Below are 24,453 nucleotides of genomic sequence, written 5' to 3'. Positions count from 1 at the left end.
AATTTTTTATTGATGAGTATTTTGATGAGAATTCATGTTATTGCTACATGAATTCTTATATTTTTGTAATAGACTCATGCATGTGTTATTTCGTTTGATAGTTTTATCATCATTAATTTTGTAATTCTATCAAAATATATTGTTGTTAGGATTGCAAACCTTCGAACCTTCGAACCTTCGGAGAATTACTCTCTCTCTCTCACTCGTTCGTTTGATCTTGCATTGCATGCAAAAGAATATAAAAACAACAATAACGATTTTTACGAATATGGATCTCGAGGTGGAATCTTATATCTCGCTAGAGATATTTCTAGAAATCTACTAGAAACACCAAGTTCGATATTGAGTTTTCATTCTCTTCAAACGTTTTTATTTTTCTCTCCTTAAAACAAAAAAAAAAAAAAAATTCTTTTGAAACTCTTCAAAATTCAAATTAACCAATTCTAGTTAAATGCAATTACCGCTCTTGTATACCGATTTGGTAGCTTTAATATAGACGCAAGATACAAAGCCCTTTTAAGTTTTTATTTTTTTTTCATATTTTATTTGTGTCATTGCCATTTGAATCCTTGAATTTCTTTAGTTGTAAGAATATGACAAAAATACGCATTTTAATGCTGTGGAGAGGTATATGATTTTTTTTTTTAATACTTATTTCACAGTAATAGTATTCACTTACTGTTCCATCAAGTACTATAAAATGACCTACCCACTTTCATTGTTGCCAGTATTAAATTTGTGTTATCTTTAATAGTAAAGTAATTGAAAATCAGTACAGAGACAAAGTTTAAGGAAATGCATTAAGAGTTTTTTGGATAATTTTGGGAATTGAGCAACCCATTAAGCAATGCTACGTGGCGTGTTTTGGTACGTTGATACATAAATATAAAACATTTTTGTTTTCTATTTTCTTCCTTTTTCTTTCCCGATCTTCTCTCTATTTGCTCTCTCGATCTAAAAAGGCGAATCGATGGTCTAGAAAAATCAATCGATTCGACTGGAGGATTGATGGTCACCGGAGAATAAGATTCTCATCAAAACCGAACCAAAGCCCTCGTCTTCGTCTTCACCGCATCAACCCACGACGGAGACGAAACAAGTCGACGAAGATGATTCTTACGGATTCGAGACTGCCAGCGAACGTGAAATCAGCTATGAAGAAGGAGATGAAAATGGTACTAAAAACGACGCCGTCACTAGTCAGGAGGAGAAACCACAACACTAGGAGAACAAAAAAGAACAGGTTGAATCGATTAATTTTTATCTATCCCTCTCTCTTTTATCTCTTCGCGACATCTCTCTCTTTTATCTCTTGACGGAATCCATAGAAATCAATCGATCACCTTGAGTCGATTAATTTTTCCAGTTTAAGATTAGAGGGTTTGTTCCTACTTGTGAAATATTCTCTAGGATTTGTTGCTCTCTTTCAATTGCATCTCTAGTTGTTGTAGTTCTCCCTCGGTTATTCTTATTCTTTAGTCTCTGATTATTGTAGTTTGCTTTGTTCGTCGTGCTGGTTTTTTTTTGAAGCGAATCCTATGATGCTATGATCGATCTATATATTTGCTGAGGCACTTCGTTCTTGCTTCTTAATTTTCAACTTTGGGTTTTCTAAATTGCATCAAATTAACTTGTCGTTTGTTTTGTTTTGTTGATTTAGATTTTGTGGAGGAGGATGCACTACGATTGATCTGTGATGGCTTTGATTGATCCTTGTCAAGCGGGTCTGAAGATGCAGGTCTAGTTCTTTGGATATTTTTCCCTTTTCCCCTGTCAAGAAACATTCGTTGAGTTGGTTTTCTAGACAGCTAATAGGTTGTTATTGATTGATCATTCATTAATTTCTTGATTTTGCAGGAGCAGGGAGATTCAGATCACCAGGATCAGGAGTAGGATTAGTTGCTCCTTCTCCTCAGTAGCAATCAAGCACAAGCTCAAGCTTAAGCTCAACATCTCAAGACATCGAACAGAGTGTTAAGCTCAACATCTCGTTTTTGACTAGGCTCCTCATACAACTACTGACCAAGGTAATTTTACAGTTTCTTCTACAAATCGTTTCTAACTTTGATAAATATAGTAGACATAGACTGAGATAGTTGATTTTTTGCTGAATATCTTTTATGTAACGTGTCTGAAGCATTTGCACTGCCGATCTCTTTTTATAATTGAATATGGTTTTGGAGTAGATGTTTTTTTCTCCTTCATTGTTGATGACTCTGTTACGTTTGTATTGTATAGGACTCTCTTGCTCTTTCTGATATCTTTAGTTTATAGTACTTGTTTTGTGGTCTGTAATTGGTTGCATCTCCTGTTTTATGCTGATGGTTTTTATTCTGCCAGAGCTTCAACACTTAAGGAACATTCTACCAGGTTCCTTTTTTCATGGTTCTTATTAATATGTTGGTGTGATACAGAACATACAACAAGCTATTTTGGATTCAGTGGAATCCCATGAAGAAAAAAAACATCAACGGTCTTGTATAAGAGTTGTAGATTCTGTGTTATGGCATGCTGCTTCAAGTACTCTTTGTAAATTCAAAATTCAATGTTACAACAATGTTTAAGTGAATCATTGTTAATCTTTTCATATCCACAATTGTGAATCATTTTGAATCATTGAAACATTGTTTAAGGATGAGTGTGGACAACTTCTTGAAACATTGTTTAAGTGAGCTTTTGTTGTTCTGCAATATAGGTTCCTTGTAGATATTTCACCATTTTGAGTTTTCTTCTATATCAATTGAATTTTTATTGTAGATGTTCCTTGTAAATGTTTTATCATTTTAGATTAGAAAATTACACAAATTAAAAAATTATTATTTTAAAAAAATTGAGCAACCTTCTTTGGGTTCTCTAGTAAAATAATGATTTTGCAAAAATACTCTTAGGGTTGTTTTACTTAAATTAATATTAATTATATAATTAATTAATTTGTGAGTAACTTAGGAGAGGTACTCCACTAGTGATGCTCTGAGAATTAGACTGTTTACTTTTGCAAATTTTTAAGCGAATAAGACATAATCAATCATTTTTTGGGGATCCAAAAAACAATTCTTTTTTTTTTGTGCCATGTAAAGAGAAAAAAGAACAACCTTTTTAAGTATATGTGTAAATCAAATTCTTCTTTTTTTTTTAAATTACATTTAATCAACCCTAAGAAAAGAGATCTGGGAATGGTTGTTCCACGACGGCGACGGCCAAATAGTGAGAAAGACAAAGCAAAAATACAATGAAATTATGAAATGGACATATAAATAATAATTATTGTTAAGAAATCATTACAATTTTGTGTGCGAACGAACATATGTATAACTCAAAACATGGAAAAATATATATTATTTGTTGCAGCCGAAATCTATCGCAATTGATGATTCTTAAGGTAGCGGTAGAAACCAAGGAAAACATGGAGCCACCAAGTGAAAGACTCAAGACAAGAAATGCATTTTTCTACATTAAGTACAAGTACCAACCGAGTAAAGGACGGAATCGTAAGGCTCGTGATCGCATGGATATAGTAAGAACTAAGAAGAACCAGGAGGAACTAAGATCATCATTAGAGCATGATTACTCCGGTAACTTGGTGTGTTACTCTCTCTTTTGGGGCCCAAAAGTATATTAAAAAACCAATATTTGAGTCCAATACGCCGAATATCGGTTCTGTGGGAAGGTGTGGGAGAAACCCCTTGAGCAACAATATGTATCATAGGTTGATTGGTAACATGATAAATATAAAACGTAAATTTTTTTTTCATTCTTTCTCGATGTATCTCTTCTTTCTCTTCTCTCTCGTTCGTGGGAGATAAATCGATTCTTCTCCATCGGAACAATCCACCGATTAACATCAAATCAGTTGATTAATCCGGTTAAATCTTGATGGTTTTTGGGATAAACGGAGGGTGATTGGAGACTGTATTGGCGTAACCCATTCATTAGGGTTTGTCACTTCGGTTCTCACGATTTGGCGACGGCGAAGGTTCCACAGTGGTGGGACAACGACGGCGGAGGAGTGGTGGGACAACTGCGGATCTCCGGCGAGGTCCACCGTCTAACGATTTGGAGAGATACGGTTCGTCTTCTGATTTATGTTTTTATGTGTTTCAAATTCATCTCCGGTGGTCTTTAATTGTTAGGGTTTCGTATTAATTCGATTGCTGGTTAGAATTGTTAATCTTTGCAGTACTTGATTTGACTTATTAGGCATCGATTGTGAAATTAATTTGATGTTAATCTTGGTTTTGCAATTTCTGATTGATTGCATGTTTTTGTTAGGGTTTCGAATTAATCTGATTGATTGTTAGAGAGAGAGAGAGAGAGAGAGAGAGAGAGAGAGAGAGAGAGAGAGAGAGAGAGAGAGAGAGAGAGAGAGAGAGAGAGAGAGAGAGAGAGAGAGAGAGAGAGAGATCCAAACCATTACAGAGGTATCGATTTACAAGTACTCTTGTGTTTGTCTATTAAATCAATTGGTTTGTTGTTTCTTTTGATGTGTTGAAACAAAACAGGTTGTGTTAATGTGTTCCAATCCTGACAACCCTGATCTAACTTACTTTTATATCAATTGGTTTGTTGTTTTGTTTACAATTACAGTTTAGTGTTCAATTGTTTGTTTAACAATGTTGCTTCTTGTTTGTTATATTGTGCAGCAGGTGTAGCTCCGAGATGGTTTCAACGAATGAACCACTGGAGAAGGTGATCTTGTTTGTGCATTGCCAAACAGATATAGGTGCCTTATCTGATTTGATATCCATTACTCATCCTCCTACAGAATCAACCAAGAGGTTAAGAATTACAGTTTTGTTGTGTTTATTATAATTACAGTCACAATTTTTTTTTACTTTCATATGATGTGATATGTTGGTGGCTAACTGAGGGTGGAATTTGTTTTGCAGGTTTTTCAAGGACACGTTTTGGGAGACCTCGATTTACAAGCACACCAAACAGCCTCCGTATCTTTCTAATCCTGCCTTTTAGCTCAGGTTCTTTCTTAATTTTTACTTGTTCAGATTTATTTGCAACAATTACTAGTTTCAAACGATTAGGATGCGGGGATGATATATATTGTTTGCGGTTGATAGATATTGTTTGTGGTTGGTCTTAAAGCTTGCATTGATGATTGCTTTTTGTTTGTTGGTTGTTTTAAATACGATTAGTATTTGATTAGGGAGATACTTGTCAAGTCAATCATTGATGAATGCTTCAACATGAAACTTATTGTTTGATGTTGTAGGGTTGGTAGGTTGTTTTAATTTGATAAATGTGTGGTTGTTGTAGTGTAGGTAAAAAATTAAATTTGAAAACCTAAATCCACTTGGTTTAAAAGTAAACTTCACCTTACCAACTAACCTTCTCAACAAACCCTTTTCATTTTACATCAGCTTTCACTAACACAATCTATGGATCCTAGAAACCTTAATCGTTTTCCACAAACATGTTTTGTTGATCTAATGAATTCTCAAAAAGACAACAACGGTTCAGATTATCCGATTCTACCAAATACATCTTCTTCTCAATCTATACACTTTAACTCTACATCCTCTTTTCAACCCATACACTTTAACTCTACCTTCTCTTCTCAGCCTATACACTTTAGTCCTGAATTCCCTTCTCAGCCACTAAACCTTCACCCAGAGAATGAATCTGAAGACTGTGTAGAGTTAACTGCTGATGAGAATGAAGAAGACGGAGAAAGAGGAATTAGAAAGCGGTGGAGTGCAGAGGAGGATATCAACCTCATAAGCGCTTGGTTAAACACAAGAAAGGATCCGATTGTAAGTAATGAGCAGCGGCTTCAAAGTTTCTGGAAGAGGGTTGCTGGCTACTACAAAGCAAACGATGGCTCATCTGGTTCAATAGCAAGAGGGCCTTCACAATGTAAGGCTAAGTGGAACAAGATAAACCACCAAGTCAATAAGTTTGTGGGGTGTTACGCACAAGTTAGTTCAAGGAGAAAGAGTGGAGAATCAGAAGATGATGTATTGAGCATGGCGCATGAGCTTTTCAAGAATGACATAGACAAGCCATTTTTACTAGGACATTGCTGGAGGGAATTGAAGCATGATCAGAAATGGATCACAGAGGAGTGTAGCCATAAGCGGACTAAACTCGCTGAAGAAGGGTTGCCAGAAGCGAGCAATGATGGAGCTGATATGAGGCCTCCGGGGGTTAAAGCTGCCAAGAAAAGAGGCAAGAAACCGGCTGTTAGTCCAACTGTGGAAGATGGTTCTGTAGGTAATGATACACAGAGTTTTAAACCCTATTTTCCTACTGCAAGTGCACAGCAAAGAAGTAGTACTTAGGGGTCGAATCCCACGAAGACCAAGTTTTACTCTATGGTTCTATTGGTTCAATTTCAAGCTAAGAAAATTCAAAGTTGGGTTTGTTTGGTAACAATAACGCGATTAAAACGGTATAAAAAGGCAATAAGCAAAACACTAGATCAGGGATAATTCTCGGGAATTTCAGAGATAGCAACTAAACAACTATTCAGGGCATAGATTAAGTACCAGTCTAGAACTCAAACATAAATATAAACTGATCCACTGTCGTGGTATCAATAACTCTATCTGATCGATTCTGTGCGGAAACGCGGAGCACATGCTCAGACATCCGGAGCACATGCTCGGCGGTCCATAAACTCTAAACTGTCGTTTGAGCCCAGAATCGCAGACAAGCATTAAAGAACAGGAATGATAAGTTCACAAATCACCTACACATCAACTTTCGCAGGTCTAGGATAATTTGCCCACTAATGTCTTTTCTAGCAACCTATTACACTTTTGATGAATAGATAAACCTAGAATCATAGATTGGGTGATCAAATCAACCTAAGCATTAAGTCTAACAATAGTGAAGACAATCGATTATATAAAGCCCTATTTGTGTTCTGTTGCTAACCCATGAAACCCCTTTTGAAACCCCTAATCTAGCAAAGAAAACTACTCAGACATAGAGAAATGAATCATAGCAAAAGATGAGAAACTCAATGACATAAAAATAAAAAGGGTTCAGAGAATGCTTCCCAAGGTAGCCGCTCTTCTCCCTCTCACAAAAACGTCGCCCCAAAACCCCAAAAGAAAAAAGTATATTCTGTCCCCTCAAAACCCTAGGTTAAATAGCATACAAGTAGAGAAAAATAAGGAAAGAATCCAAATACAAATCTTCCTATTAAAAAGCGATCTCAACCCTCTTTCTCTCACAAAGGATCGCCTAAACTAAGGGGAATTAGGCAGGGAATCGCGCCTAGATGCTTGCCACGTGTCGTCATGAAACCGTAGAGTTGGGAGCATGTGCTCGGAAATCAGGAGCATGTGCTCCTGGGTCTAAAATCAGCTTTTCTGCTCCAATTCAACTCCTTTCTGCTCTGATTGCTCCTGCTGTTCCAATCCTTACTTTTAGCTTCCTAGCCTCGTATTATAACCTAAAAAGGACTCAAACAACTATAAAACTATCAAATAAACGGGGTCAAAGTGAGTCAAAACCGTAACATATCAACTTCCCCGGAATTAGATCTTTGTTTGTCCTCAAACAAACTCAAACCAAGCGCCAAGAGAGCCAAGGTGGGAACTCGCAAAAATCTCAGAAACCGTGAGTAGACCATGACCTGCAGACCACATGTGTTAGAACAAGCTATACCAAAAACTTCTCCAGCAAACATCTCCAAAACCAATACCATAATTGGCAATCAAACCCAGAAAAAGATCACTTTCCAGACAAAGACTCTTTACATTCAATTAAAATTGGCGTGAGCTTCTCATTAAGGGCATTAAGCTAGTGAAATCGAGGCTTGGTAGATAAAAGACTGTTTTAATGGTGGAGCTATAGAGTGTTTAGGGGTTACCATTACTTCGAAAGAGATGCAGGATATCGCACAAAATGGTAAGGGAGAGTGGACTCATTGATGTCCACAACCTCTAATCACTCTCCTCTTCTTATCTTCTCAAACTCAGCCTCTATTTTCTCCTCAGGGTACAACGCATGCTCGGGGGTGTGTAACACTAGCTCTGGTCCCTTTCCATCATCCTTAAACGTTTTTTTTTTTTTTTTTTTGAGACATATGAAGGATGATGGGGGATCTTCTTCTGATATTGCCCCTAGAGCATGCGGACCGTATCCTAGGCTCTCTCTCTGCTCAAAACAATTCGCGGACTCGGATGTATATAATTTCGGAGCAGGTGCTCGCTGGGTTGGAGCACGTGCTCTGTCCGTCCGGCTCTTTCCTCTTTGGTTCTCCAGCAAGAGCGAGTTAGAGATTATGTCAGTCCTGCTCTCCCCGACCGTTTTGCACATAGCTGCACAGAATGAGAAAACAAAAATACAAGTGCAAGTGGTTTGAAAGGAGGTTAGGCTCGGGGTGGGTACTAACTTAAAATGAGCTAGCTATTCAGGATCAGCAAGATTGGCAAAATGAATAAGAAGTCTTGAATATGTGACACGTTCCCTATCCTAATGCCCAAAACGAGAAGAATTTAAATCCGGTTAGGTTCCAATAAAGTAGAGTCTAAGTCTTTCCGGTGAAACCTTCATGGGATGAACCTTTTCTGGCCAGGAGAAGGGTCCGAATGTGAAGAGGTATTAGCTCGTCTCTGTACTCTTAGTTCTGCAACAATGGTCACTAGGAAAAACGGTCAAACTCACAAATGGTTAAAAACATCACAGATTTCGGTCCTAATTCCCACAAGTTTTGGTTCGACTCACATGACAAACTGACTCAATAAAAAGAAAAATAAAGAAAACAAATGTCATAGGTGACCCTCTCCCGGACTTACTTCACACCGTCTCCGGTGTGAAAATAAGCCAAAGAAAGACCTAGACAAGAAGAAAAATAAAGATAACAACAAAAATGAAAAGAAAATAAGGCGGATAGGACAATGATGGTATGTGTAACCGCGATCACGCGTCGGAATCGTCTGGGCTTGGGTCGGCGGCGGTGGTGGTGTGGTGGAGAGCGACGACGAGGAGAAGAAGAGAAGAAAGAAGGAAGAAGAAAAGAGAGAAGGGTTTGCGATTTGGTGGGTTACCTGGGCTTGGGCCTGAAATTCATTAAACTTACCTTGCCCAATCGCTCTTCTCTTTTTCTTCTTTTGTTCTCAGTTCGCCGAGCATGTGCATCGGGTTGCTCGCGTCCTGCGAGCATGTGCTCCACATCTTTTTTCTTTTTTTCTCAGTTCGCCGAGCATGTGCATCGGGTTGCTCGCGTCCCCCGAGCATGTGCTCCACATCTTTTTTCTTTTTTTCTCAGTTCGCCGAGCATGTGCATCGGGTTGCTCGCGTTCTGCGAGCATGTGCTCCGCATCTTCTTCCAACATTCCTGAAACCGAAAAGAGAAGAAACAAATCCTAAAAAGAAAAAGAAAAACTCAGCAATATATATACCTAGTGGGTTGCCTCCCACCCAGCGCTTGTTTTAAGTCGTTAGCTTGACTCGAAAGCTCCTTAGGCAGTAGGAGGGTCGCCTAGGGCGAAGGTTTCACCCCTTGCGTGCTCAGAGGAGGCAAGATATAGTTTCAGCCTCTGTCCATTCACCACAAATTCTCCTCCGTTTGTGTCCAGCAACACAACAGCCCCATATGGTCTAATCTCCTTGATGGTGAAGGGTCCGGACCATCGTGATCTTAGCTTTCCGGGAAACAGTTTCAGCCTAGAGTTGAACAACAAGACTTGATCATTAGGTGCAAAGGTCCTAGTGAGGATCCGCTTGTCATGGTAGGCTTTGGTACGCTCCTTGTAGAGTTTTGAGTTTTCATAGGCGCTCCTTGTCATGGTAGGCTTTGGTACGCTCCACGTGCTCTGTCCGTCCGGCTCTTTCCTCTAGCTCATGCAGTTGCATCTTCCTCCTTTCATGGGCGCTCTTAGTGTCAAAGTTCAGCATTTTCACTGCCCAAGCAGCCTTGTACTCTAGCTCAACAGGAAGGTGACACGCCTTACCATACACCAAGTGAAACGGTGTAGTCCCCAGGGGTGTTTTGTAGGCGGTTCTATAAGCCCATAGAGCCTCATCTAGCTTCTGAGACCAATCCTTCCTTGTTGTGTTCACTGTTTTTTGCAAAATGCTCTTAATCTCCCGGTTAGAGATCTCAACTTGGCCGCTTGTTTGTGGGTGGTAGGGGTTGGCGACCTTGTGGCTCACTCCATTCTTCTTGAGAAGGCTCTCAAAGACCTTATTAATGAAATGCGATCCACCATCGCTAATGACTACCCGTGGGACACCAAACCGTGGGAAAATAACCGACTTGAACATCTTGAGCACGGTCTTTGCATCATTTTTTTGGCTGGCTAAAGCTTCTACCCACTTGGACATGTAATCTACAGCCACCAATATGTACTCATTGCCGAATGAGTTCGGGAAAGGTCCCATGAAGTCAATTCCCAAAACATCAAATACCTCAACCTCCAAGATGAAATTCTGAGGCATCTCATTCCTCCTGCTGATGTTCCCTTGTCTCTGACATGTGTCGCAAATAGACACGAACCGCTGCGCATCTCTGAACATGGTAGGCCACCAATAACCCGCTTGAAGAGCTTTGGACACGGTTTTGAAAGTAGCAAAGTGTCCAGCATAGGGTGAGCTATGGCAATGAAACAAGACTCCAGAAACCTCTTCCTCAGTCACACACCTCCTGAAAACACCATCCGAGCAATGCCTATAGAGGTAAGGTTCATCCCAAAAATACCGCCTTATGTCTTTTAGGAACTTCTTCTTCTTGTTTCCCACAAACTCAGTAGGTTCTTTCTCTGCTGCTAGGTAGTTTGCATACTCTCCAAACCAGGGAAAACTCGGCTGTTTGTTGGTATCGATTGCCTTGCACGGGGTTTTTGGAGCATGTGCTCCCAGGCGGAGCATGTGCTCGGCGGGATCAAAGATGCCAATCGAGTAAACATGTTCTTCAGGAAGGCTATCATCCAAGGGTAGCTCTTCTTCTATCCTCATTCTTGATAAGTGATCTGCAACTCCGTTCTCAATACCCTTCTTGTCTTTAATCTCCAAGTCAAACTCTTGAAGCAACAAAATCCAACGGAGTAGCCTTGGTTTTGCATCGTTCTTGGTTAGTAGATACCTCAATGCTGCATGATCAGTGTGAACAACCACTTTGGAACCAACAAGGTATGATCGGAACTTCTCAAAAGCAAACACAACCGCTAAAAGTTCTTTCTCGGTTGTAGCGTACTTGCACTGAGCCTCATCCAAGGTGCGGCTGGCATAGTATATCACGTGCAGCTTCTTGTCTTTTCTCTGTCCCAGAACTGCTCCCACGGCATAATCACTCGCATCAGTCATGACCTCAAAGGGAAGGTCCCAATCTGGCGGTTGTACAATCGGAGCGCTAACCAAAGCTCCTTTGATCGTGTGAAAGGCCTCCAAGCAAGCAGAATCGAAATCAAACTTCACTTCCTTACACAATAGTTGGGTAAGTGGTCTTGCTATCTTGGAGAAATCCTTAATGAACCGTCTATAGAAACCGGCATGGCCAAGGAAACTGCGGATCCCTTTTACCGAATTAGGCGGTTGTAAACTCATCATCACCTCAACCTTGGCTTTGTCAACCTCAATCCCCTTTTCAGAAATCTTGTGTCCCAACATTATCCCATCTCTGACCATGAAGTGGCATTTCTCCCAATTCAGCACCAGATGTTTGTCTTCACACTGCTGCAACACCCTGCACAAATTAGACAAACAAACGGAAAAGGAGCTCCCATAGACGGAGAAATCGTCCATGAAAACTTCCATTATATCCTCAATCAGGTCAGTGAAAATGGACATCATGCATCGTTGGAAGGTCGCTGGTGCATTGCACAAGCCAAACGGCATTCTGCGGTAAGCAAAGGTGCCGTAAGGACATGTGAATGTGGTCTTCTCTTGATCGTCGGGATGGATTGGGATCTGAAAGAAACCTGAATAGCCATCTAAGAAACAATAGTAAGGATGGTTAGCCAATCTCTCAAGCATTTGATCAATAAACGGCAAAAGAAAATGATCCTTACGGGTCGCAGCATTAAGTTTTCTATAGTCTATGCACATGCGATGTCCCGTAACTGTCCTAGTAGGAATCAACTCATCCTTATCATTCTTAACCACTGTAATTCCACCTTTCTTAGGGACTACATGAACTGGACTAATCCAGGAACTATCAGAAATAGCATAAATTACACCCGCATCTAGAAGTTTCATTATCTCTTTCTTAACAACATCTTTTAGGTTCGGGTTCAACCTCCTATGATGTTCTACCGAAGTCATTGATTCATCTTCTAGATGTATCCTATGCATGCAAAGTTCTGGTGAGATTCGTGGGATGTCATCTAGTGAATACCCTAGAGCATTTCTATACTTCCTAAGTTCACAAAGGAGCAAAGCGGTCTCTACATTGTTTAGTTCAGAGTTCACTATCACGGGGTATGTAGAGTTAGGACCTAGGAACCCGTACCTTAGCCCGGCTGGAAGTGGTTTTAGCTCTATCTTTGGAGCTCTTAACTCGCTCCAAGGACCGTCCGCTGACTTTACCGGAGAATGTGCTCTGGAATCCGGAGCAGGTGCTCCCTCGGCGGATTCCTCCCCTGATTGGTCCTCATCGTCTAGGCTGGCGTAAGCTACCAGTTGCTGGAACCGTGTACCTGCATCCAAAATGCGTGTAAAACCATCAGCTTCCTCATTCAAGAATCCATACTTACCCTCTGCCTTTGTCAAGGCAACCTCCAACGGGTCGAGAGTGAGAACTTCATCGGTAACCTCATGTGCAACCTCTGAACCATCATCAACCACAAAAGTCTGACCATCTATCATAGGTTTATTGAGCAGCTTATTCATCTCAAACCTTGCGATCATATCCCCCAGCTGGAGATCGATCGCTCCCCCTTGCACATCTATAATCGCACCAGCTGTGCATAAGAATGATCTACCTAAGATCAGGGGGTCACGTAGTTCTTCTTCAAGTTCCAGAACCACAAAGTCTGCTGGGATAAGCGTGTCCCCTATCTGGACATGTAAATCTTCCAACACTCCTATGGGGCGCTTGGTGGATCTATCCGCGAATACTAACGAAATCCGTGTAGACTTGAACTTCGTGTATCCCAGCCTTTTAGCCACTGAATATGGCATAAGGTTCACACTGGAACCTAGATCACAGAGGGAGTTTGCAAAAATCGTTTTACCGATTCTCACGGATAAGACAAATCGCCCTGGGTCATCTCTCTTCTTTAGCACTTTGTTTTGCAGCACAGCACTGCACTCTCTTGAAACCATCATCACGTTCTCTTCCTCTGACACTCTCCCAGAAACTAACCCTTTCACATATCTCTTCAAAGCAGGTATCATCTGAACAGCATCAGCTAGGGGTAGTTTTACCGTCAATTCTCTCAACATCTCATTGCACTTTGCATCCTCCAAATCCTTGCGAGATTTCTTAGAAGGAACAGGGTAAGGAACCCTAGGGGTGTACACGCGTGCAGGAGGTACCTCAGTAGGAACGGTCTGATCGGTAGTCGGGAGCACGTGCTCGCTGGATGGGAGCACATGCTCGCCGGATGCTTCGGCTTCTTTTTGACTCAACGGTGGAGTCTCAGCAGCATGTTGAGGAAGGTATTCTTCAGCAATACCCTTGCCCTTGTCAATCCTAGCGGATGGTGCTTCTCTAGGGGGTAACTTCTTTCCTCCCCTTAGCTCAATCGCATTGACATACTCGTCCCACGGGTTTGCTTCCCCTTTTCCGGGCAGAGTCCCAGGAGTTCTTTTCACGGCTTCAGCAGTCTGTGCAACCTGAACATCAAGCTTCTTCACATGTGACATTCCTGCCTCATACTTCCCATTAAGGTTATTGTACATGGTATCAACCTTAGCGTTGATTTCCACTGAAGTTTTTTGTTGATTCACCAAGAGTTGTTGCATCATGTTTTTCAGCTCATCCTGAGAGCTGCTAGCAGATGAAGGTCCCAACTGCTGGTTGGTGAAAGGCAGTGTTTGTTGAGCGCTTGTATATGCCTGCTGGTTCCCCCCTTGGAAGCGGTTTTGAGTGGGTACAAACTGTTTGCCTTGGAAGTTCTTTGAGAAGGTTTTATGATAACCCATCTGATTCTGAGCTCCTTGCTGTGGATACACCTGATCCTGAGGGTTCTCCACGTTGGTGCTTCTATAGGACAAATTCGGATGGCTTTTGTAGTTCGGGTTGAAACCCCTGTTCTGCACAAAACCTTGCCCACTCATATAATTAACCTCCATCGTTTCATCCTCTCCATCACAAAGATCCTGAGCTAGCGGCATGTCTCCGATATCATCGACAAAATGGACAGTTTTCTGGCTCCCCTTCAGAAGAAGGTTCACCTTGGCTGTCAACTCGTCAATCTTTTGTGTATCGACACTGTTGACCTCAGGAGCCTTGTTGCTGGAGCTTGCAGCTAGGTTCTCAATCAACTGATATGCTCCTTCCTTAGACTTTGTCATAAAATCCCCATTGCTGGCCGAGTTGAGAACGTTTCTGTAGTCTCAGTTAACTCCATCATAGAAAATGCCCAGAATCTGTTCATCACTGAATCCATGGTGCGGACACTCTCTACGGTACTCTTTGTACCTCTCCCAAGCCTCGTAGAAGGCTTCTCCAGTGTGCTGTTGGAACGATGAAATCTTGTTCCTCAGGGCAGCGGTCTTAGCCTTGGTGTAGAAATGGTCCAGAAACGTAGACTTACACTGTTCCCATGATGTCAGAGACCCAGGTGGTAATGACTTCAGCCAACGTGAAGCTCTATCCGCAAGAGAGAAGGGAAAGAGCTTGCACTTCAGAAAGTCTGGCGGTATCCCATTTGAACCAGTGGTGCTACATATCTCCTCAAAATTCTCGATGTGGTCCATCGGAATCTCAGCTGGGAGACCGTGAAATAGGTGCTGCTTCACTAGAGAGATCATCTGTGGCTTGATCTCAAAATCTTGTCTCGGGATGGTGGGAGGAACAATCGCCGCTCGGTTGGTGTAGAACACATACGGGTTGTCCTTGTCCCCAATGGACGGTTGTGGCAGCGCGGCTCTTTCGTGTTGAGCACGGAGCAACTGCCCCAACTGTTGTCGAAGTTGCTGCAACTCGGCAGCCATATCCTCATTGTTTCTGTTGTCACCCATGTTGACGGATTGAAACTTTCTGTTCTTGCGGTTTGTTCTTTCTGCCAAAGAGAGCTCGGCGGCTGACAAAGCGACTAGTTATTCGGTGTTGTTTCTTCTTGTAGATCCTCTTGACATGCACCTGAAACACACGCAAAGAAGAAGCAGAAAGACAAATCAGTAAGGTCTTAGTCTAGTAATTTCTCCGAAAACCAAAGGTAAAAATTTGGTCCCCGGCAACGGTGCCAAAAACTTGATACACAGAGTTTTAAACCCTATTTTCCTACTGCAAGTGCACAGCAAAGAAGTAGTACTTAGGGGTCGAATCCCACGAAGACCAAGTTTTACTCTATGGTTCTATTGGTTCAATTTCAAGCTAAGACAATTCAAAGTTGGGTTTGTTTGGTAACAGTAACGCGATTAAAACGGTATAAAAAGGCAATAAGCAAAACACTAGATCAGGGATAATTCTCGGGAATTTCAGAGATAGCAACTAAACAACTATTCATTGCATAGATTAAGTACCAGTCTAGAACTCAAACATAAATATAAACTGATCCACTGTCGTGGTATTAATAACTCTATCTGATCGATTCTGTGCGGAAACGCGGAGCACATGCTCAGACATCCGGAGCACATGCTCGGCGGTCCATAAACCCTAAACTATCGTTTGAGCCCAGAATCGCAGACAAGCATTAAAGAACATGAATGATAAGTTCACAAATCACCTACACATCAACTTTCGCAAGTCTAGGATAATTTGCCCACTAATGTCTTTTCTAGCAACCTATTACACTTTTGATGTATAGATAAACCTAGAATCATAGATTGGGTGATCAAATCAACCTAAGCATTAAGTCTAACAATAGTGAAGACAATCGATTATATAAAGCCCTATTTGTGTTCTGTTGCTAACCCATGAAACCCCTTTTGAAACCCCTAATCTAGCAAAGAAAACTACTCAGACATAGAGAAATGAATCATAGCAAAAGATGAGAAATTCAATGACATAAAAATAAAAAAGGTTCAGAGAATGCTTCCCAAGGTAGCCGCTCTTCTCCCTCTCACAAAAACGTCGCCCCAAAACCCCAAAAGAAAAAAGTATATTCTGTCCCCTCAAAACCCTAGGTTAAATAGCATACAAGTAGAGAAAAATAAGGAAAGAATCCAAATTCAAATCTTCCTATTAAAAAGCGATCTCAGCCCTCTTTCTCTCACAAAGGATCGCCTAAAATAAGGGGAATTAGGCAGGGAATCGCGCCTAGATGCTTACCACGTGTCGTCATGAAACCGTAGAGTTGGGAGCATGTGCTCGGAAATCGGGAGCATGTGCTCCTGGGTCTAAAATCAGCTTTTCTGCTCCAATTCAACTCCTTTCTGCTCTGATTGCTCCTGCTGTTCCAATCCTTGCTTTTAGCTTCCTAGCCTCGTATTATAACCTGAAAAGGACTCAAACAACTACAAAACTATCAAATAAACGGGGTCCAAGTGAGTCAAAACCGTAACATATCAGGTAAGTTAGAGAAGATAATAACAATGAAGGATCAAGAACAAGCGGCTAACAAGAGGCACGGCAAAATGAGATTGCTAGACAGCCTGCTTAACAAGACTGAACTAACACCCGCTGAAGTCCTACTTAGAGACAAACTCGTTGATCAAATGTTGACAAACATTTAGGTTTTAATATTCTATCTCTTGTTTGGTTAACTCTTGCTTATCTCTTGTTTGGTTAACTCTTGCTTATCTCTGGTTTGTTTAACTCTTGTTTATCTCTTGTTTGTTTAACTCTTGTTTATCTCTTGTTGTGATTAACTCTACTTGTCTTCTTCTTTTGTTTTAGGTTTTGGGACAACATATAAAGGTGTCTCGTGAAGGGCAACATGTTGGCGTGTTGTTTTTTAGTGCTGTGTTTAAACCCGTGAATGGTTTATGATGTCTTTCACGGGCTAGTATTTGTTGTCATAGATGTGTTGTTTTCTTGTTGTAAGGAGTAAGGACTATCACGGCTTGTCCAACCCGTGAATGGGTTATGAGTTGTTGTCGTTAATGTATTGTAACCCGTGAATGGGTTTTGTTTTATTGTGTCTGTTGTAAGGTCTATATATTTATGAATGTTGTGTCTTAGTATCATCGGACTCTTCATTTTCTTTATATTCTTCTCATTTCTTCTTATCATCATTTCATCTTGTTAAATATTCAAACCCATTTCCATTAATACGTACCCATTTCTATTACAAAAAAAAATTTCCATAAACCTTGCAACAAGAAACCATCTCCAATACTATAAGCCTTCCAACAAACTCAAATTGTCAAAAATGTCTGATTGGAATTCGGATCAAGAAGTTGATGAAATTGTAGAGGAGGAAGTTGATATTATAGTGGAGGAGATCCAAAACAACTACATTCACCCGGAAATACCACCTGCTCCAATAATCCGAAGAGTTCACATTAATAGAGACCGCGAAGAAGGTCACGCTCGGTTATAAAATGATATTTTAGTGATAATCCGACTTACACTCAAGCTATGTTTCCGCCGTCGCTTTAGAATGAACAAACCATTGTTTATTCGTATTGTTAATGCTATGGAGAATGAAGTTCATACTTCAGACAAAGGCGAGATGCTACTGGAAGGCTCGGCCTTTCTGCACTTCAAAAATGTACGTCAGCTATTCGTATCATGGCGTACGGATTTTCGACAGATGCGGTGGATGAATATTTACGACTCGCTGAGACAACCACCCACAAATGCCTTTTACATTTTGTTGAGGGAGTTATAAATCTTTTTGGAGACGAGTATCTCAGAAGACCTACAACGGAAGACCTCCAACGATTGATGAATATTGGAGAACATCGTGGTTTCCCCGGAATGGTGGGGAGCATAGATTGTATGCATTGGGAGTGGAAGAATTGTCTCACTTCATGGAAAAGACAATATTCACGTGGATCTGGTAAACCGAGTATCGTACTAGAGGCTGTGGCATCACAAGATTTATGGATTTGGCATGTATTTTTTAGACCACCAGGTTCGTTAAATGATATCAATGTCTTGGACCGCTCCCCGGTGTTTGATGATATCCTAGAGGGTCGTGCTCCGAGAGTTACATACGTTGTCAATGGACGGCAATACAAAATAGCATACTACCTCACTGACGGTATCTATCCCAAATGGGCAACTTTCATCCAATCCATTACACTTCCACGTGGTCGAAAAGCAAGACTCTTTGCTCAATGGCAAGAAGGATGTCGTAAAGATGTAGAGCGTGCATTTGGAGTCTTGCAAGCTCGATTTGCAATCGTGAAAAATCCCGCACTTTTTTGGGATGAAGGAAAAATAGGGAAAATAATGAGAGCATCTATCATCCTCCATATCATGATAGTGGAAGACAAACGGCATGACTACAATTTCTACTATCCAACGGAATTCCATCACGGAGAAGGAAGCGGATCTTCTCATGTCGATTTATCATATTCTACAGATATGCCAACAAATCTACATAATATGATGGACATTCGAAATGAGGTTCATGATACAAAAATGCATGATCTTTTGGAAAAAGACTTGATTGAGCATATCTGGCAAAAATTTGGTGCAACCACACAATAATAGCAATGTTTCAAATTCTGTTTAATATGTTTAATATTCTGAATTTTATAAATTATGTTTACTATTTCGAATTTTGTAAAATATGTTTAATATTAATGTTGTAATATTTAATTGTTTTTTATTTTATATAATATAAAAAAAAAAATAATTGTTTTGTCATTTTATATAATTAAAGTTTGATAATTAATAAACACAAATTAAAAAATTATTATTTAAATGTTTGAACAACTTTCTTTTGGGTTCTTTAGTAATAGGGTGATTTTGTTTAAGTTTTTCTTAAAGTTATTTTATTTAATTTAGTATTAATTATATAATTAATTAATATGAGAGTAACTATAGTGGGTTATTTCATTATACAATTAATTAATATGAGAGTAATTATAGTGGGTTACTCCCATGGTCTTATAAGTAGTTGCTCACAAAATATTAATATATTAAAAAATTGAAAAGTAATAAAAAAAATAGGAAAGAGAGTTAGAATCGGTTCTGCTTGGAGCAAGCAATTTGAGAACCTAGCTGAACAACTCACACGACACTTAACTTTATATTATTGGTCAAATTTTTATTTTATAATTTATCAATTTGTTCAATATATTATTTTTACAAAAACATTAAAATAATATTTATGAAGTACTCATGTGAATGATGGTCTAAGGATACCTCACTCTCGAGTTTCAAGATCTCTTTCTGGAGGGTTTAGGCCGTGTATAGGTCTTAAAACAAAGTCTATGCCTTCAGCACCAATAGACTTGGATCATTTTTACAAGGATTCAAAATAAAATGCCACAAGTAGATTAAGACATAATAATATTAGCATAAAATTAAACTTGCAACAAAAAGAACAAAACCATAATACCAAACCAAACCGTTATGGTTTCTCCAAGTTGGAAGTCAATACCCGAACAAGTCAAGCATTTTTAAAACCGGGTAAAACCCGATTCACCAAAAAATGTCATCATGCCTTGGTTCGTTCTTGACTCCCCCAAAAAATTAAGGTAGTAAACTACTGTTTTTACCCTTTATACCGGATCGAATTTACCCTCGTCGACCAAAATTAAATTACCTACTCAAGTTTTTTAGCTGCGCAATATTTACCAAAATACTCTCCGAATCTTCCCTTAATTACCGACGTCGTTCACCAGCGCGGATGTGATACGGTTGACAGTGGCGCAAATACGGTTGTTGATGGCGGAGACAGTGGAAAGATCTAGTATTGCATCGGCGCTGGAGGCGTTTTACCCCAAGACCTGTATCGCAACGGTGAGAAAGCACGAAGGCAAATTCACAGAAGTGCCCTCGACGCCATCGGATGGATTCACTGGAACAACAGAGAACCCAACGGGCAAAAGAGGAATGTTTGAAGGATCCTTGCCGTTCATAGCGAGCTGAACTGCGTCGGCGTCGACGGTGGAGAACACGAGGAGACTGCCGGAGTTATCGGTGCAAGTTTCTTGAAGCATCAACTCTACATTATGCCATGTGTTGCTCTCCATCTGTGTAATTCAAGAACCAAAAAATTTTGCATTAAAAATTCGAATTATGATTTTGAAAAAGTATTAAAGATTTTGAAATCTCACTAACATTGATCCGAAGAAGAGAGGTGTTGTTTCCAGGATGTGATCCATTAGCGATATGGGCAACTTCTTGAAATGAACTCCCATTGAACAAGATCTCCAGCTTCAGCAGAGAAGAAAAAATCTCAAATTTGGATTTCACAACCTTTATGGATCAGTAGAACAGAGGAAGAAGATTCTAGTTTTTTTACTTTCTTACCTGTGAGAGACGTTGATTGTCACGGAGAAGATCAAAGACTTTGTGATGAGAATAAGGAAGATACGTGACTGACACGGCACAAGGAACAAAACCATCACTAACTGTCCTGGTTACGATTCTCACTGTGTCCTTTGTTGATGCTTGTCCGTACGAATTGCTTATGTTCAGGCAAAAAGTTTTCACCATTCTCTGAGACAGCTTCATCAAGTTCTTCCTCGCTGCTACAGAAGGTATCACTGAAAAAAAAAACACAAAAGAACGGATAAGAAAACCACATTGGTTGTGGAAGTTTGATGTTTTACTTGTGAAACAAGTCATATACCTCCAAGGTCAGTGATGTTTGTAGCCATGAGACTAGCCGTCCTTTCACACTGTCTCTTCAACACAGCTAGCCATCGTTCAGCGCCAAAGGCTACACCGCTCTTCACATACTCTTTAACAATCTCGCCCTGTTCTTGCTTCTCTTCTACTTCCACGTGCTCTACCCATGTGACCTCAGAGTATCCGTTAGCCATTTCTTGAATGATGCAACCAGAAGGTTTTCTCCGGTATAGTCCAATAGTAGTAGTAGCAGCAGTTGAAGCTTGTTTGACAAAACCGCGGAAGCTTTCGATCGGGAAATCTACAATTATCCATTTTCCTTTTTTCGCCTTACGCTCCACATATCGAAGAACGTAACCTTCTCTTGTTGGTAGTAATGGAGATACTACTTGAAACCCTGCATACATCTGTTTTCAAAAGAGAGACAAAGACTTCACTACCTTAAAAGATGAACTTATTTGATCACTCTATGTACTAACACAGAATACTCACCAGAAGAAGAGAACCATTTGTTCCAGACACTTTAGAAGATATGATCTGAATCAATTTGGCGCTTGACACTATCGGGCAGAACAGTTCTGACCATTGACCCTTGGAAGCAAAATTGTAACATATCTATGTTAAAATGTGAGTTTTTAGAAAATATTTTTAAAGAAATGCGTTTTGACTTGTTCTTACAGCATCAAGGAATGCTTTGACGAGGGTCATGCTGTTCATCATGACAACTGCTTTAGCTCTTGAAGCTTCTCTGCGAAAACGATCATCATCATCCATTGGAGGCCATAAGAACATCTTCTTATACTCTTCCTCGTTCAGACACACACTCTCATTGCATAATTGCTTCTTAGTCCACAAGGGCTCATTGATGTCACACATGGTAACTAATTCTTGACAGCAAGAAACTGCAAGTTCCATCGCAATAGCCTTTTCTTCTTCTGCAATCAACACGTCGTTATTGTTGTTGCTATCGGTCTCCGGGAAGAAACAGGCAATCTCTTGTGAAGGAGGAGGAGGGTCGACCCTCATTGAAACAATGCGGCGTAACCGATCAAGCTGCAACGTATAATAACACTATAAGTCTATAACAGTTTGATACAGTAGATAAAACATCAAATGTTTTAAGATTAATTCATTGGAATACCTCTTGGCGGAGGCGAGTGTTTTCGAGGCGGAGGTTGTTGCCACAAGAAGAGCAAGAGAGGCACTGTGAACTTGACTGAAGTTCTTGACTCTCAATTTTAAGAGTATCGTTCTCTGCTTTTAGCATTACATTAGCTCTACTGTCTTCTTGTGCCTGTTAATTAATCTCAGTATTAGCATTTAACATATATGGTCCAGAGCTAGATTATCTAAACTCCGATACTTATAAACCGGTTTATATGGTTAAAATCAAGCCAAAGAACATTAAAGAGTGAACTTTTTACCCTGATTTGGGTACGTTTGTTTTGAAACCAAAACTTGACTTGTAGAGGCGTGAGACCAAGTCCTTCACTTAATCTCAATCTTTTGCTTTCACTCGGATGAGAAGTTTCTTCAAACACTCTATACACCAAATTAATTAAAATAGTAAACATATTATCTCATCATATAACATCGTTTTGAAATAGTAACTACATATGTGGAATAAAGGAAACGGCAAGAAGACGTACGCTTCCATTTCTTGAATCTGTTGAACAGTGTGTCTATGGTAACGACTCCTCTTAACAGGGAAAGACTCTTGTTCGATTGCAGTACAATTCTCCACCAGGTAATGATGACCCGACCCGGTTGACACACCCGACCCGCTTCCGATCATGCTCATCACCCCGTACTCTTCTTCTTTCTAAAAACCACCGAAACAACAAAAAAGTCATCAACTTTCTATTAAAAACCAAGTAGAAAAAAGTTAGGGTTTTGGTTGGAAGCAAGGGACGAACCGGTGTCATGTCAGGGAAATTAAGGTTATCGAAAGCAGTAAACTTTAGATTAGGATTTTGGATTGTTGCTGTCGGAGACGAAGAAGAGGTTGAACCGAAAATCTTGTCGGAATATGAAACATCTTCGCTAGGCTTCATCACTTGATAATCTCCGTGCATCACGGTTTTGTCTTTCGTTTCCATTTTTATTACAAAATTACAAGAAGAAGAAAACAAAAAGAATGAAAGAAGAGTGAGAGAGAGAGAGAGTTCAAGGGTTTTGTTTTCTCACTTCATCTTTTTGCTTCTTCACTCTCAATTCTTTATCTTGTTTTGGCTTCAGAGAGAAACTGAAGAGAGAAAAAAAAATCACTAAAATACTTACTTACCAACTAAGAAGAGTAAGTAAACGGCGTCCGTTTATGTTTAACGGCGATATTTAACGGAATGCTGATAGACAAAACAGCTTGTCAAACACTCTTTACCTTTGTTCTTTTTTGCCCTCGAAGGAAGCAGAGTGTCAAATCAAATCTTCGCCAGACGATTCCATAAAGTCAACAAACTTTGGTTCTCGGTCAAACTTTATTCCTTACGCGCTTTCCAACCACGTTACTTATCTTACGGACCCCTCACGAACCAAGTCCGACGAGTTAATACATATGGTACTACATAAGTATGCATGTTATTTTGTAGGATTTACATTATTTTACTCTACCGAATATAAAATAAAAGAGTACATGTTGAAACTTGCCGCAGTTGAAGAACTTTAAGATACTACAATTGTTGCTAAGCTTGTGTTATTATTACAATATTGGAGGTTTGCGACAATAACAACGGTATGTGATACAAACATATATAACTTCGCCTTTTGATTTGCACAAGTCAATGCAAGATTGGACATTACACCTTGGCTTAAGGGATATCACGCGGAGGTATCCTTCCTTAACGCATTGACACTTGTTCTGCTCACACTTGATGTGGTTCTTTGTTGCACAGTTTAGATTAGTGCAATCAGAGTCGTTGTTGCAAGATTGTGCAAGAATTTGCGTCCCTGTCAAGATTTAAATATGTTATTGCTCATGATGATATGTAACATTGATGATGAAGATGATTATAGTGACGGTGATGAATGTAACTAATAAACATATGATCCAAAAATCTTACATGTTGAGAAAAGCATAGAAACCTATAAATATTAAAGTCGCTGTCAGCATTTTTTATTGAACACGTTTGTATTTATTTTTTCTTGAGTTTTGATTTGGTGGGTAAAGTGGATGATTTGGAACCAAGTCGCCTTGATCTAGTGGTAAAAGGAGAAAAGTCCTGTCACCTGGGTTCGAGTAGCATTGCTCACGGGGATTCGAAATTTAACATGGTTTCCCCCGGCTCTATGAGATTAGTCTTTGGGCCTAGGAAGCCTTATGATCACTTCTGAGTTATAAAAAAAAAGTGGATGATTTGGAGACTATTTATAAGTGTAAGAAAACCAACCATAAGCAATATGTTTTGCAAACTGTTTTACTGGTCAATGTTTGCATTTTCTTTTTTGGTAAATACCGTTTCTTTAATGTAACAAGATTTTATACCTAAGTTACTTTAGAAAGAGTGGAAAATTTACTATTGTATCTTGTCTTGTGATGCATATGATAAATTAAAAATCACATACTTTTATGCATAGATCACAATATTCACAATTAACTTGGGCATAGGCCGGATCTCAATTTCTCTTTAAGGTCAATTTGATATTCATTTTTCCCAATGTGATCATCTTTAAGGCCAATTTGATAC

The 24,453-nt window shown here is 39.8% G+C and overlaps 2 protein-coding genes, 1 long non-coding RNA gene, 1 other non-coding gene and 1 pseudogene across 6 annotated transcripts; 3 read left to right on the top strand and 2 right to left on the bottom strand.

The window, feature by feature from the left end:
• Positions 1 to 898: 898 nt before the first annotated feature.
• LOC104718562 (uncharacterized) lies at positions 899 to 2,658 on the top strand. Of its 3 annotated transcripts, none has more exons than XR_756401.3 (4): positions 899 to 1,243; positions 1,661 to 1,738; positions 1,858 to 2,027; positions 2,415 to 2,658. It is a non-coding gene; the product is annotated as an uncharacterized LOC104718562 (long non-coding RNA). The 3 variants fall into 3 exon arrangements; XR_015569302.1 differs by having other exon boundaries at positions 2,341 to 2,658; XR_015569303.1 differs by having other exon boundaries at positions 915 to 1,243; positions 1,864 to 2,027.
• Positions 2,659 to 14,512: 11,854 nt separating this feature from the next.
• On the top strand, positions 14,513 to 14,619 carry LOC147935986 (small nucleolar RNA R71). Its single transcript, XR_015569782.1, has one exon. It is a non-coding gene; the product is annotated as a small nucleolar RNA R71 (small nucleolar RNA).
• Positions 14,620 to 17,387: 2,768 nt separating this feature from the next.
• LOC104720280 (uncharacterized) lies at positions 17,388 to 18,676 on the top strand. The gene is made up of 2 exons (XM_087468546.1): positions 17,388 to 17,551; positions 17,668 to 18,676. The coding sequence occupies exons 1-2, from the start codon at positions 17,388 to 17,390 to the stop codon at positions 18,674 to 18,676; spliced, it is 1,173 nt and encodes a 390-aa protein (XP_087324672.1).
• Positions 18,677 to 19,384: 708 nt separating this feature from the next.
• Positions 19,385 to 23,006, bottom strand: LOC104718561 (homeobox-leucine zipper protein HDG4-like). Its single transcript, XM_087470229.1, has 10 exons — positions 22,687 to 23,006; positions 22,420 to 22,592; positions 22,195 to 22,312; positions 21,912 to 22,064; positions 21,449 to 21,823; positions 21,263 to 21,361; positions 20,772 to 21,177; positions 20,450 to 20,685; positions 20,258 to 20,353; positions 19,385 to 20,169 (listed from the first exon to the last, which is right to left on the bottom strand). The coding sequence occupies exons 1-10, from the start codon at positions 22,867 to 22,869 to the stop codon at positions 19,912 to 19,914; spliced, it is 2,097 nt and encodes a 698-aa protein (XP_087326355.1). The 5' UTR covers positions 22,870 to 23,006; the 3' UTR covers positions 19,385 to 19,911.
• Positions 23,007 to 23,468: 462 nt separating this feature from the next.
• On the bottom strand, positions 23,469 to 23,879 carry LOC104720279 (defensin-like protein 306 pseudogene; annotated as a pseudogene).
• Between the last annotated feature and the right edge of the window lie 574 nt (positions 23,880 to 24,453).

This window comes from Camelina sativa, chromosome 10, assembly GCF_030686135.1.
Source record: "Camelina sativa cultivar CO46 ecotype springtype chromosome 10, ASM3068613v1".
NCBI lineage: Eukaryota > Viridiplantae > Streptophyta > Magnoliopsida > Brassicales > Brassicaceae > Camelina > Camelina sativa.
Note: the sequence above shows the minus strand (reverse complement) of the source record. Positions and strands in the feature narration are given on the sequence as shown.